This window comes from Buteo buteo, chromosome 4 (genome assembly GCF_964188355.1).
Source record: "Buteo buteo chromosome 4, bButBut1.hap1.1, whole genome shotgun sequence".
NCBI lineage: Eukaryota > Metazoa > Chordata > Aves > Accipitriformes > Accipitridae > Buteo > Buteo buteo.
This window is the reverse complement of record NC_134174.1, coordinates 24,453,879-24,469,746: the sequence shown is the minus strand read 5'-3', so window position 1 is coordinate 24,469,746 and position 15,868 is coordinate 24,453,879. Positions and strand designations below refer to the sequence as shown.

General features: G+C 38.7%; 1 protein-coding gene across 1 annotated transcript in view; it reads right to left on the bottom strand.

The window, feature by feature from the left end:
• ATP6AP1 (ATPase H+ transporting accessory protein 1) overlaps nucleotides 1-7,970 on the bottom strand; it is a 54,398-nt gene extending 46,428 nt beyond the window's left edge. The window contains exons 1-3 of the mRNA XM_075026799.1: nucleotides 7,718-7,970; nucleotides 420-546; nucleotides 256-324 (exon numbers count right to left, since the gene is read on the bottom strand). Coding sequence (XP_074882900.1) covers nucleotides 256-324; nucleotides 420-546; nucleotides 7,718-7,830 — 309 coding nt within the window. The 5' untranslated portion in view covers nucleotides 7,831-7,970. The remainder of the gene's footprint in view (nucleotides 1-255; nucleotides 325-419; nucleotides 547-7,717) is intronic.
• Between the last annotated feature and the right edge of the window lie 7,898 nt (nucleotides 7,971-15,868).

Below are 15,868 nucleotides of genomic sequence, written 5' to 3'. Positions count from 1 at the left end.
TTTTGTCAGTTACGATGAATTCTGAAAACTTGATCTTCAGAAATAAAATAGCTACAAAACACACTTCTGCAAACTTAGTTGATTGCCTTTAACCCATCTGCTTAAACTGGAATAATCTCAATAAATAACTTAAATAGGAAAACTGCTATAATTCAGTTTAATTTTTCCAATTATTGTCTGTTTGCATCTTTCTTACATCCTTTTTTTTTAATTTTAAATACTGCATATAAAGAAGTAAAAGAGAGAAATGCTTGCCTGCACATTTTGAAATGGATTCTTGTTACCGTAGAATTCACTGAGGTATGTGAAATCACCTATGCTAAGCTGAAAAACAAAGAGAGTACATTGGTGAGAAGGAGCCATGGCATCTCATTTAGGTACTTGGCATTGGCGACAGAAAAAGAATTAATGTTACATACTGTATCATGCAGGAACAAGATAAGGTTTCTGGAATTCTGGGTAAAAACAGGTTGCAAGAGTACGGTCAGCTCCTGTGCTGAGACAACGTGTCCTTCATGCAAAGCAGTGTCTGGATTCCACTGTGATCTGCAAAGAAAAATTTTTTTTCCTGTAAAATTTGCTGCCAATGATGACACCTCTTCTTTCTTTAAATACGCAGCAGCAGGTAATGATATCATCATCTTTGGATTAAGATCAGGTTTACAGTTCAGTTTACTTTCATTCTACTCAAGAGGAAAAGAACTTGCCCATTTATGCCCATATCACATTAACTCTGTTACAGCAGGGATGAAATTTGTCCAATCAAGATAACTGTCTCTCTCTACTTTCTTATTTGTGTACAACAGCACGGTTGCATCTTTCAAAAAAATTAGCTACTAAGTGGAATGAAGAATACATTGAAAACCTTCAGAGACAATTCCCAGAGGGAATCCCAACTCCCCAAACACTTTCCAGTGCCATCAGACATCTTGGTGGCCAGAGAGGAGTAGAACCCTCTTCTGTTAAGTGAAAGTGGCTTTTTGGTGTTATTGTAAACAATATGTTCTCTCCTAAGGTTTTCATGATGAAGGAACCATTCTGCAGAAGCAGCTCAGAAAAGCCACCTTTCCAGAAGAAGAAGCTCTTTGGAACAGAATGGCTCAAGACACCAAGAAAAGCTTATGATTCTTTTGCCAACCTGTCATTATGAGGACTGGACAGAGAAATAACTCATCTATTTAGTTTTGCTGCTACAAAAAAACAGTTATGGACAAAACAAGAGGTGGCATTATTCTTTCAACACCTGATTGGGATTTTAACAGTATGCAACATGGGTCTATAGGGATGAAATTTATTATGAAAATTTTGGTCCTAGTGTTTTGACTAAGGTAAAATTTTCATTCCATAGAAAACCCAGAGTTTGAAATGTCATCTCCCATCTTCCCCAAATACACATCAGTTGCTAAAGCCTGAGAAATCAGATATTCCAGACCCCCTAATTGGTTCTAATTACAAAGACTAGAATATAGAGAATTGCTATGTGCTGTAGCATCAGCTATTATATGATTGCAATTTGGTGAAGTTGAGATGCTGATTAAATTTTCTAACCCAAAAGCAATTCAGAAATGACCCTTGCACAGCAAGCTTTTATGAAGGAGAACAATCTTTGCAGCCTCTTAAGATGGAGGCAGAACACGGGTAATGAACACAGAGGGTAGTTTCATCGTTGTTTCTTGGATAAAGAAAATCTGTATTTCACTTCAAGACTTCCCAGTAATTCCCATCAAGACTGCCAAGAGTGAGTTGAAAGCCTCTAATTGCACCCACGATGGAGATAAAAACAGTGCAGTCCTGCAGTACTAGATACCTAGCTCACTTCAGATTTTGGCGTTTGGGAGAGTGTTAGAGCAAACCGTACATGTGGAAGATTCTTTCAGGACAACGTGCTGCGAATGTTAAAATTACATTCTAGTATATCTTCTGACTGTCACTTTTCAAGTTTAGAAGTAAACCTTGCTGTGTAGGAAGGAAATTTTTTTCTATTTGGTTGAAATTATCATTTGATATTTTCTTAGTTTTACTCAGCATCTTCATTTCTTTGTTAATTTGTGCTTGGAAATCCACATTAACTTATATTTATGAAGCCAAACAACTTAGGAATTGGAACAGACATGCCTCAACTTTGCAGAAAAGTCAAACCTTATGATCTCAAATATTTAAATATAATCTTTAAAAATAAGGTATTTGAAAATACAAAAACTCCCAAAGATTCTGAATTAATATTCAGGAACTGGCTTTCATACTGACTTTATGCATTGCATGGCCACACCAAAATACTAATGATATTAAAGGCAGTGGGGTTGGAACTAGATCTTTGAGGTCCCTTCCAACCCAAACCATTCTATGATTCTATGATTCTATACGAGATGTTAAAAAATGGCTTGTATGAAGGAAAAGATGGTGAATATCCTGGTATATTTATTTTTAAAACTAACTAAATAGTTAACTATTTCATGCCTAATATTAGAAAAAAATGAAGATTTTGAGAGCTTTTGGGACTTGCAATTAAGAATAAAAGGTAACAGAAAGCACATGAAACAAAAGCAGCAGCACAATGGCAAAGGCTTTTGTTGTGAACTCAAAACCGCAGAAATTTAATGATTCTGTTTTAAAGCCTACTTGCTTCTAAGGTATCCCCTGTTCCTTGAAGCAGCTCTTGCTAGCTAGCTAACCTTGAAAAGTGCCTTTTGTGAGGCCTTTTATCTTCCAAGCAGTCAACTTCAGTAACTCCAGCATCGTCATTAGAAAAATAAATCTACATCAGTTAGTTAATAATTCTATCATAATGCAGCATTTGCCTGATACTTATATTCACCATATTACACATACATTTATTTTCTGCTTTTGAATAGTTTGCTGAGCGCTGTGCATGGCAGTAGGCAAGGCTACACCCTTCATTGCATGGGCTGCTACTGTCAGCAGGGTGCAACAGTATTGTCACCATGGTTCAGGCAGGAAATGTCTGTATGTTTTACGTGCTGGTTTACTGTGAACCGGAGAGTGAGATATGTGACTGCCACGGACAGTGCATCGTGGATACGCTGATGGTGTGCCTTACTGAAGGTGATGAACCGGACCATCCCTTTGAACTCTTCACCCCAAGAGGTCAGCAAGAGATCAGTAAGGAATGGTGTAGGATGAAAGAGGCAGTAGGCTAACACACATATTGATTCCTACTATTGATTGCTCACAGAAAATTTAATGTCCAAAGCTGCACAGCCTTGTGCAGTCATCTGCATGCCAAGCACATCAGACTTTTAACCTCCCCACCGTAGAACCATCCTGGGGTCCTCAGGTGTGGGGGCTCAAAACAACCAGCATCTCTACTAAGGTATGTGCTTTCCTGCTGGCTAGAAGGAGGAAACTTAAAACTCAGCTGCTCTCTCTTTCCTCCCATAGCCAGACAATGCACTAAAGAAAGAGAGGAAAGAAAGCTTAGCTTGGTATTTTACTTCTTTCTTGTCCCTAACTGCTCTGGCATGACAACAAGTTTAAGCATACAGATTCTTCTCCGACCAGTGCTCTTTCTAGGTAGAACTGGGGTTTGAGCACTTAATTTTGATGGAAGCAGAGATTTCAAGATTTCTTTTACCTGGATCCACCAGAAGGGCAGATGGTAAGATAACAGGACTTCTATCACTCTAACTTGTGAGCTTACATTTTTGCTTTGTAGCTGGCTTCTGAACTCTTTCCTACATATTATTCTTGTCAGTTGTCTCTCTCCATCACCTTGTGATTACCATATAAGAAATAATATTTTCTCCTGCACAGCAGAAGTAAACTGGCATGCATGCTGGCACACAGTATCTCCACAGAAGTCCAATAAAGTTACAGCTAAAACAGTGTTCTGTTCCACTGTATACTTTTTATGTTCCACCTTCTTCCAGGAGATTTTTCAGTAAATTCCTTGCAGTTTTAGGAAACACTGCAAATGTACTATTTGACATTAATGCCTTCTCAAAGTCACTTATAATCTGGATTTTCCAGAAAAGGATTAATTTCCCAATATTAGCATAGCATAAATGAAGGTAGCAATATATTTTCAATGACTGTAGGCAAGAATCATTCCTAAAACAAACACATGAGGGGGCAATTGCAAAAGCTAATTTTAATGAATTTATTTCCTCAAGCTCCCTCTCTAATCTGTGGAGGGAAAGAAATTCTTTTCAATATTGGTTCAAAATGGCCAAATCAAGTTTCGACTGTGTATTGTATGCAAGAGCAACCTCTCCATCTCTTCCGCTTCGAAAAGCAAGCAGGGCATATTAGTTTAAAGGCTAATTTGAGATAAAGGTCAATTTTTCCAGGCCAAAGTTATTTGGAGAATATCCACTGATATATTAGTACTCCTTTGTGAAAAGCAGGACACTGTGACCTACTGAGTTATTCCCACTTCATCCTTCTCCTGAGTTCAATGGAGAAAGGTTGTTGTTTGGTAGAAAACACTTATTTTTCTCCAAGTAGAGATCTGCATTTTTCTTTCTAGAGGAAAGAAGTATTTGATTTACTAATGACCCTGTAAGGATTTATATCACACTTCCCTTATGCTTTGCACACTGCATGTATTTGTCAGTTGCAGGTTTCATTTGACATCTAACCTTATCTTTAATAGCATGATCACAGTACAATAATAATGCATAAAAGAGAAACTTTAAAGTGTTACATTCTTCTAATATAGCTGTTCTGAGACATGACTTTTCAAACACGTGTTAAAGAAGAACAAAATGTATTATCCTTCAACTATCCGATATCATATCCTAACAGATAACCTGGGAGAGGGTGATAGAATAGATTGGTAAATCTCAGCTTCTGTTCATTAATGAATCACTGAACTTTTAAACTGGTGGGACATGTTTCCACAAAGTGAATAGAAATCCGTTGATAATTGCTGCACTTCTTCAGTTACCCTTCCTAAAACTCTTAATAGTAGTTTCCAGATTTCATAGGCTTGTAGATCACACACTGCAAACCTTGTATCACTGCAAAGTACCAAGATGTAAAGCACAGAGTTAAGGGTTAGCAACCAAAAGTTGCTGTTACTGTTTCTTTATTTATAAGATAACATAAATCTTTGTTCCAGTTGCTTCATTGACTTTCATGAGAACTAATTTCTGCCCCACAAGAACTTCATCTTTCAAAAATGCAAAGGTCATGGTAGAAGGACACTTCTTCCAGAAAATGTTCTGTTCGTGGAAACATGAAACTGGTTTAATCAGTCCACTAGCCTGATTTTCTTGCACTAGATTTGTATAAACCTGAACGATCTGCAGTAGAGCAAGTTGCTAATTGCATCTTGGTGGAAAGTTTGCTTTTATGACCACTCAGGATTAACTGATAAGATTTTGCTTATATTGACAACAGGTTTGTTGTTTATATAAACTGGGAAGTAGGACAAAGGAAGCAGTGATCTTTTCTTAGACTTTTAGGATCACTTTTATCCTAAGATCAACTCTTTCCAACATTTACTTTGCTTTTAAATGCAGAGGTTTAGTACTCATACATGTGCCTGTCTTATATAGAGATGAATCAACTAAGTATTTTGAATATAAAAAAAGTCTTGATGTTGAAACATCCATGTATTTCTTTCAGGGGAAAAAAAAAGTCAAAGTTATCAAATCAAACTTTATCAAAATTTGCAGATTTCTATATGCTGTAGCTCCCCAAGGACCAGAGGTTCAGTTTCTGGAAATGCTTAAGAGATGGGTAGACATATGTCAAAGCTGGTATTAATTACTGCTGGGAAAAGAATACAATGTCCAGGATACGTATGAAAGAGATACAATCAACACCTCCTGCACAGCTGTTTTCCATGGCCCTCAACATTACAGCATAACATACAAAACAACAGAAAAGTAGCATGCTTGTCTATATGGCACTATACATGGAGAAGGACCTCCTGAAGAACTTATTCTAACTCATGATGTTCATAAAATTTCTGAATCCTCCTATTGCTGTCTTAAAACTACCACATTAAGACGCAACAGAAAAAAAAGGAAAAAAAAAAGATTAACAAGATTTAGCTCTCAGATTTAAATCTTAATAATCTTGCCTGAAGACAAAAGATTTACACTGGGATAAATAAGAGCAGAATTTAGTCTAATTCTCTTCCTAGTGACATCTAGATAATTCACAGAGTCTCAAATGTGTTGAAGAATGGCTCAGAGCCTCATGAAAGGTAGAGCAAATTCAGCACAACTAGCTGAAAGGATAACTACCTCCCAAGAAACCATTGGTTTGGTTCCTTTCTCAGTTTCCAGAAGAGTAAATCACAAGTAATACTCTGGGAATTAACAAAGCAATAAAGATGCAAAAGAATCAAATCCCATGAATTCAGGCCTGGCAAGAGTTGATGACCAAACGAGTTCAGAAGCGGAACTCCCCCTGCCCAGGCACACATGGCTTGGTCATGCCAGCAAAGGGACCCAACAGGAATCCCCGTCACTGCAGCTCCTTCTGTTCACCCCTACAGCAAAAGTGAGGCTTAACCTGCACACCAAGGCTCTTCGTGACACAGGAAAGCATTTTACGCTTATGAAGCCATCCAGCTGGATTGACAAATTCCAACGTGTTATGGATTATTTGTATTAGTGAAATGAATAAACACCCAGCTGAGATCAGGCCTGTTGAACTAGGTATATAATATGTATGTGCTTGCAGAGGGTATGAGATTAACTCTCCATGAGACAGTTTACAATTTAGGTAAACCAGGTTAAGAGCGTGGAGGTTTTAGGAATTAGGAGGAGAGATTCAAGTGATTTACTCAGCCCAAAGCACACCTTAGGCAAACCTAGAGTACAGCAGACCTCTTGTTGCCTTCCCGCCCAGAACAGGACTTTGCCTTTAGCACTTCCAGTCAGTCCTGTGATCCCATAAGCCCCTCAGGAGCCTTTTCTTACAAATTTCTGACATCAACTTACTAGGTTTTGGGACACTACTTCCTAGACAAAACCAAGGTGTATGCCCTGCAGAGACAGCCTTGTGAATAAGTGGTGCACAGTCCTCTGACAACTTTACATCTCCAGTACCCCACCTGAAGCCACTTCATTGCCCAAGCTACCGTATTTCTGGAAATCCCAAGTAATTATATAAAATCCTTAAAGTCTGCATGAATAAAATTCCTGGTTGGAAAAAAGAGGTCTATATCTGGCTCTTTCAAGGCAGATGCACAGTCTTGTTTCATAAGTATATGCAAACCCCTGAATTTCACGTGTCTCTTTGGACGTGTCAAGACTCTGCAGTTGTTTCTAACGACTGATGTCTATACATACAGCAGTGTATTTTACCAAAAAAACCTGCATTAAAAAGAACATGAAGGTGAAAAATCAGAATTCAGGAATTAGGAAATGTAAGGATTAAGGATCTTTACACAGTTTTTGGTCAGGTCCTTTTTGTGAGCCTGCCTTCTGTTGTGCCTTTAAGTCAGGACACCTCTAACAGTGGAGTTCAAGGTTCCCTGAGGGTGAAAAAAGCATATCTCATTCAGATTTGAAGAATATGGATTTTACTTCTTACTGTGCAGCTTAGAACCCTAAAATTATAAATAAAAAATGGTAAATTCATCTGTTAGGTTGTTTGATTGCCGAAAGGCAAATTTATTTATTGGGTGATTTTATTGCCCAGATGTTATTTACCACAACTGATGATATACAATATATTCTGCACGCACACACACAGAGCAATAGCATAAATAGAGATGCTCTTTTATGAGATTTCTTACCTCCGAGTTGCCCAGAGCAGCATCGGTACATGGTCCACTGACAGCGACACTTTGAACAGCGCGGCGAGGGTGCACACCAGCGGGGCTGCAGCAGCGGAGCAGAGCTGCGTCATGACTCCAGGCGAGTGCGGACATCACTGGCCAGCTGCACCGGGCAGCCCGAGCTCATGCCCAGCTGCACTTCCCGGTTCAGCTGCAGCGATCCGGATTCGGCCAGGCTGCTGGGTGAGGCTGCTCTCTGACCGCAAGGGGAACTTTCAACACATCGACTTCCTTAGCTTGAAGTTGGGAGTTATACATATTTTTAATAACTTTCAGGTTTGTGATTTAAGCAGCTCATAAAACTCTCTGCAGTATAAGCACAGGTAGATTCCTCTAACATTCTAGTACAAGGGAGAGTCATGAAGTCCAAACTCCTGTCCTACTGTTTTCTAACTAACTCCCTGATAACTGCAGGCTGATAACAGAGTTGCTCAACTTCAAAATGGAGTTTTTAGAAGTTTTCTGTACTGCACAAAATGTATTCTGCAGAACTTCTCTCTTCTTCCCCTGCTACATATTATCATGTCCCTCAGCTTAGCTCTTTCACATGTATTGAGAGCTGGTGTCACACATTTGGGTGTTGACAGGTTTGAAATGTGCAGTAAATCAATCCATTGCAGATTCCAGCAAGAAGGAAGAGAGTGAGAAAATGGTATGCTTGGAGTGTATCCACTAAAACATGGAATTGTTCAGCTAGCTTTTGCATGGAGCTATGCTGTCCCAAAAATCAAGAATTTCAAAACTCAGGAGCAAATTATAATCACTTCAGAACCTGACATGACTTCAGTATTTCACAAGTCTCATGCAAGATCAAAACAGTCATAGAGAATTTCTTCATGCTGGGAAGCAAATTCCTCCAGCATACTTTTTAGCTCCTGCCAAGCACCGAGCTGTTTCTACGCCTTGTGACTACATTAGGCAGCAGCAGTCACTCGGCACGTGTTCAGCACAGTGCACCGATGCTTCTTCACAATCAGAGCAAGATGTAAGGGATAATAGACAAAAGAAATTGTTAGCTATATTAAAACAAGTTGTGATAAGGGAAAAATAAGGAAGCAAAATGAAAATTGTAAGAGAAGATATAAACAGATGTCAGAAGACATGCGCTTCTGAATCTGAGCACACAGAGCTTGATTAATTAAATCCATTTGCCTTAACTCACAGCATACTGTTACAGTGCTGTTGTCTAATATAAGGCAATTTGTTCATCACTTCAATCTGAAATCAGATTTTTGAGACAAAAATAATTTTGAGGAAAGCAATAAAGCCAATCATCATCTACATGTTCCTTTTCTTCTCCATGTTACCTTTACATAACACTGAATTTAACTCTTTAATTGCACTTTTTTGTCTTCTCCTCAGAGATATATTAGAAATCCTTCATCTCCCTTTCACAAGCTGGTGTTTGTTCGTCTGTTTAAGGGTGCGTACAGGTAAGACAGCAATCCAGAGCACAAAGACAGGGGTAGAACTGGAATGCCCTAGGGACAATTTAGTATCAATTGGAATAGCTCAGTCAACACAAGCAAAATGTTTTGTAATCCTCAGAGTGGTGACTCTCCCTTAGTATCTTCCAGAATGTGAGAGATCTGGTTTCTCACATAACTGTCCAGAATAGTCTTGCCAGTTTTTGTGAGCATCTCTGGCCCACAAAGCCAATCAACTGTAAGTCTCCCTGTCTGCTTCTTACAATTAACCTTCATATAAGAAATGAAGATGAATTGAAGGTCAGCATTATATAAATCAAGAGTGCACAATGTGTGTGCCCACAGAATACTAAAGGAATCACAAAATTTCCAGCAAAACTTTCAGTTTTGCAGAACCTGCTAGATTTGCATTGCAGCTGGCAGTCTAGAGAAATACTGCATTACTACAACACTTTTATTCCACTAAGCCCATGCCTTCTCAGATTGTGATTCCTTTCATTCTTTAGCTTGCACACTGCAGAGATCCTTGCTTTGTGAAACACAGCAAGAGAGCAGCATATTTTACTATGCTTCTAACATGAACCAATGAAAAGTAGGTTCTAGTGGGTTTCCTCCATTACTAATACAGTTGATCAATGTGACCAACACTGCCAGGACTTCCACATCAGAATAAATCCCCAACAATCTGATCTGACTGTATGGAAATCAAGACCAACAAATATATAGTGTTGTACAAATACGTTTTGTAGCCTGACAGAAAGCTCACCACAAGAGTAAATGATTCATTACTAAATATTTGACAATTCTGTACTTTTTAAATGGGTAACTAGTGCTCAACTCTATTATTATAGAGCATTTTCATAGGGCTAAAGCATTTACACCATTTCAGAAATTCCACTGCTGGCATGTGCAACTTCTTTTACCAGTTCATACTCAAATGCTGACACCCTGGATGAAAAGCCTAAGTCATGTAAGAGATTCCTGGCTTCTTGCAGCCAAAATGGCTAACTTAAAGTAGGTTAATGAAAACAAAAGAGAAGCTAATACAAGGGAGAGGATTATGAAAGAAAGGTATATTGTCCCTGTCTCTTTCCAGCTGCTAATATCTCAAAAACTAGATTATCCCTTGGTTTGAGCTGGATCTTTCAGAAGGTATTTGCACACGCTAACCAAATCACACACAAGTGAGATGGAGCACAGTTGGTGGGTATACTCTCCGTACTCTTCCTGATAGAAACAGTCTTAAAACTTTTTGAAACAAACCCAGATTGTTTTGTCTCAGATTACCATATTACTTAGGAACAAACTTATAATTGAAAGCAAACTGAATTTTCCTTTTTAATATTTCTCAAAAAATGACAGTTTGGGAACAACTGAAGTGAAGAAAGCTTTGGAAAAAAGGAATGAGAAGAATTTATTGAGTGGGATTTTAATTCGCCTCCCTGAGTAAATTTGGCTCGCAAATGCATCTGCATATATTTTCTCCTTTTTCTTTTTTTTTTCTTCACTCCTAAAAATAAAGATTTTTTTTTCCAAATGATAAGAAAAAAATATTCCTTTTGCAAAGAGATTTTTCAGAAAGATTCTTTTCTTTCATTTAATTAAAATGAGATGAAATCACAGTGGTTCTTTTATCTGTGAGCAGGAACCTAAAAACACTTTTGACTTATGTCTGTTGGTATACACAAAACCACATGCAGTTTACTGTTGCATTTTCCATAGGGCTTTTTCCTTGAAAACCCATAAGTGATCTTGAGTCCAGGTTTAGAATTGCTTGCACATGAAGATTTTTTTAAATCCAACACAAATTCAAAACACTGAAATTCAGACTACTGTGAAATCTTTATGAAACTGCAATGAAGAAAAAAATACCTCCATTACCATGTATCTCCATTTATCTAAAATAATTTTATTAAGAAAAGCTATAATATTGATATACCATGTATTTACATTCTACTCCTACCCATTTCTCTGGATTTATACATGATTTCTTTCACAATTGTATGCCTATCACATATCCTACGTATTTCTTATCCTGTCAAAGCTGAAATACAGGACTTATGAAAAATAATTGGAGATAAAAGACCATGATGGTGGAGGCTTAATTTCTTTTGATTATGAATCCTTTTCTTAAAAAGAAAAAAGAAAAAAATCCTCTCAACCTCAGAATTCTACATTCCTGACGTAAAATACTTTGAATAAAAAGAAGCGTGAATCTCAGATTTGTGTGTGATGAAGGTACATTTAGGACTGTAAGTCAGGCTAAAAGGGATGACTGTTGTAACAAGGACAATGTAGAGTGCAAGATAAACCAGAAGAACTATCTATAGATAGGTGACAAAAATAAGTGCCATCCATTTTGCATGCAAATTTGATCCTTGAGCCATAGGTTTGGGAGCTAACATGGTACTACAGCAGCATATTAAAGAACCTCTTTCCCGAGCTCAGCTAATAGATATATTCAAATTTAGGCTCTTTAAAAAAAAAAATAAAAATTAAAAGAACCCAAGATTTGGATGATTTTGTTTTTTTTAATCTCAGTTACTATTAGTATCATTTCCTAATGAAAAAGTATTTTCCATATGCCAAATACTGGTCATTAACTACTTTGCTACCCTCACATATTTAATTTATAATCCTGTTTTATCACTTTTTACAATCATTTTATTATCTAAGAGGGAACTTAATGTTTTGTTCATTGGGACATCTTTTGGGGGCAAGGAGGTGGAGGGAGCAATTACTCTGAGTTCTTCTTCCTTTGAGACATAAATAGGGAAATTTACATCCTGGAAGAAGTATGGGCTTTCCTCTTGGGAGGGGGGAGGCAAAATGCATGCGCTGCTTTGCCAAATTAACGTATTACCCACTTGTGCATGTGGGAAGAAAGCCAGAACTTTTCCCTCTGGAAATGGATTACCAGTGGTGTTGGACATGGGTAGAAGGCAAATTTTGCTTCATGCTTGAAGAATCCTGCTCACAAAAGAGTCCTGTGAGGTAAGCTGCAGGTGTTAACTGGCCACATGCTTCTGCTCGTGCAGAAGGAGAAATACAAGCCATACCGGGCAATCCCCTTTTCCTCGTAGTGAATAACTACATCTGGGAAAGAACCGAGGTGAACCCAGCATTTCTCACTAGTGTTTCAGGAGTGTGGACTCCTCATGGTCTCAACCTCTAAGCTACGATTTAAGAGATTTTTATAAGCCTATCATTTTAGCCACTTCTCAGAAGCAAAGAGAGATGAGAATGTCACCTTACAGTCTATTCTCCTTTGAAGATGCACTGAGACTTTGCAATCATTTCTTGTCATTATCCAGGAAAGATCGAGGCTCCAAAGCAGAGGCCTTTTTACCAACAGATTCCAAAACCATTTTGTGAGTAACTCTCTGAAATTCAAGCAAAGATGATCAGCTGTGCTTTTGAAGAATTTACTCAGTTCTAATAGTAGCTGGCAGATCTGACCCTTTATCTGAACGGTTTTCTTCTCCTGACAAAATGCAATGACTTCTCCTAGAAATATAGTATCTTTAATCTGACTCTGATCTTTTCAGTCAGCTTTTCCAGTATTCTCCACTGTCTGATACAGAGAACGCTTTCATTCTTCATACTTGTCCAGCACTTTTTGTAAGCTACATAAACAGGTGAAGCTACACAGTAACTATTAGAGAAAAGTTTTAAATCAATTCCTTTTCAAAACGCAATACAATTATAAATGTTATGTTTTTAAATTCAGTAACAATATCAACAAAACATTTATGATGAACAAAGTAGCAATTAAAGAAAACTAACGAAGGATTTTTTTAGTAGCTTCAATTATGCTAGATTCTAAAAAAAAATTCTTATCCTATCTTTGAATTATGTTGGCTTTACTTGGCTTTACCCTAACAAGAAGATTCAATTAGATATCCAAAATATTGAAAATACTTTTCCCATTTTTCAATAACTCTCTTCAATACATCATGCCCTCCAAAACGTTCAATTTCTATGCTTTCAAAAGCCATTTTTGGACACTGACTTGAAGGAAGACATTAGTTTTCACTTTATACAGGTAGTCACTTATTTCGTGGACAGCCATGTCCCAAATATTAGTCAGGTATCCAATTCACTGTAATTGCAACACAAATTTTTAACTATTTACACAAGAGCTTTCACAGTGTGATGAAATGGCACTGCCATTAACAAGGACTACCTTCTGGACTTCTGCATAAACCAAAAAATTTGTGTGTGTGAGCAATTCTCCAGCAGGCCAAAACACTAGGTTGCTTGTGAATACTGAACTGAATATAGAATCTAGAACTCTTCAAGCATAAATCTGTAATACTGTGTCAGTTTTGCACCCCTCAAACCAACAAAGGCTTTGATAAACTGGAGCAAGTTCAACAGAGATCCACCAAGATCAGGGGGGCAGAAGCACTTGACATGTGAGGAGAGGCTAAGGGAACGGGCTGGTGCAGCCTGGAGAAAAGAAGGCTTGGAGAAACCTGATAGCAGCTTTCCAAAACTTAAATGAGATTATCAAGAGGATGGAGCCAGGTTCTTTATAGGTGTGCATGGTAGAGGATGAGACAACACACTCTATTGAAATGAAAAACTTTTTTTAAGATGGGGACAGTCAAGCACTAGAACATGTTGCCGCTAGAGGTTATGAATTCTCCATCCTTGAATGTTTTCAAGACCTGAATGGTTTAAGTCTTGAGCCATTCAGTCTGACCTTATAGCTGACTGTGCCTTGAGTAGCAGTTGGACTTGTTGAATAATTCCAACTTGAATTATTCTATGATTCTGTACATTCCTTCTATGACAAGGTGACCCGCTTAGTGGATGAGGGAAAGGCTGTGGATGTTGTCTACCTAGACTTCAGTAAAGCCTTTGACACCATTTTTCACAGCATTCTCCTGGAGAAACCAGCTGCTTATGGCTTGGATGGGTGTACTCTTTGCTGGGTAAAAAACAGGCTGGATGGCTGGACCCAGGGAGTGGTGGTGAATGGAGCTAAATCCATTTGGTGTCCGGTCACAAGTGGTGTTCCCCAGGGCTCAGTATTGGGGCCAGTTGTGTTTAAGCTCTTTATCAATGATCTGGATGAGGGGATCGAGTGCACCCTCAGTAAGTTTGCAGCTGACACCAAGCTGGGTGGGAGTGTTGATCTGCTTGAGGGTAGGAAGGCTCTACAGAGGGACCTGGACAGGCTGGATCAATGGGCCAAGGCCAACTGTATGAGGTTCAACAAGGCTCAGCGCTGGGTCCAGCACTTGGGTCACAACAACCCCATGCAACGCTACAGGCTTGGGGAAGAGTGGCTGGCAAGCTGCCCAGCAGAAAAGGACCTGGGGGTGTTGGTCGACAGCCAGCTGAATATGAGCCAGCAGTGTGCCCAGGTGGCCAAGAAGGCCAACGGCATCCTGGCCTGTATCAGAAACAGTGTGGCCAGCAGCAGCAGGGAAGTGATCGTTCCCCTGTACTCAGCACTCATGAGGCTGCACATTGAATACTGTGTTGAGTTTTGGGCCCCTCGCTACAGGAAAGACGTTGAGGACCTGAAGCGTGTCCAAAGAAGGGCAACAAAGCTGCTGAAGGGTCTGGAGCACACGTCTTATGAGGAGCGGCTGAGGGAACTGGGGTTGTTCAGCCTGGAGAAAAGGAGGCTGAGGGGAGACCTTATCGCTCTCTACAACTACCTGAAAGGAGGCTGTAGTGAGGTGGGTGCCAGTCTTTTCTCCCAAATAACAAGTGATAGAACAAGAGGAAACATCCTCAAGTTGTGCCAGGGGAGGTTTAGATTGGATATTAGGAAAAATTTCTTCACGGAAAGGGTTGCCAAGCAGTGGAACAGGCTGCCCACTGTCACCATCCCTGGAGGGACTTAGAAGATGTGTAGATGTGGTGCTTATGCACATGGTTTAGTGGTGGGCTTGGTAGTCTTAGGTTAACAGTTGGACTCAATGATCTTAAAGGTCCTTTCTAACCTAAATGATTCCATGATTCCAGAAATCTCCAGCACCACATGGCATTGAAATCAATGGACTAGTGTCTTTTCACACTTATTTGAACTATATATTCCTTACTGTTTATTTAAATTATCCTTCTGGAGTTGTAAAGTACATTTTTTAAAAGCCATTTAAAAAGAAAGGTGACAAATCTATAAAGAGTATCTACATGATTCATGTTTTCCTTCTTGCCTTTCAACCCATAATTTTCTTCCAAAATCCTTTTATCACTCTGGAAGAAGCCCAATCTTAGCAGCCATTCCTATCTTAAGGCTCAGATCCTGGAAAGCACAGAATTCAACTGGAATGCTCATGTGCTGCAATTCTACAATTGGTTCAGAACTGAATTAAAATACAGAAACTGAATTTAATGGTAAAATCAATGGAGTGATGTTAGAATGCACTGGTCAGTCAGGTACTGGTTCTACAGTTCATGGTCTGTTGAGGTTGTCAATCCAGTTTCCAGCTGTTTGCTGCCAAATATATGCTCATTTCTGTTTGTAAATACTACTGCTTTTTCCTAGACAGTTGTATTTGTCAGAGCAAAAGGCTTTGGCCTGAGTCAAAAACACATCTAGAATAGAGGTTTCAAGCAGAACTTTGCAACTTTCTGTAGGACTTCAGTGAATGTACACCATATCATATTTTTCTCTGTAATTATAATCAAACATAAACATAACTAAATAAGTTTATGGAGA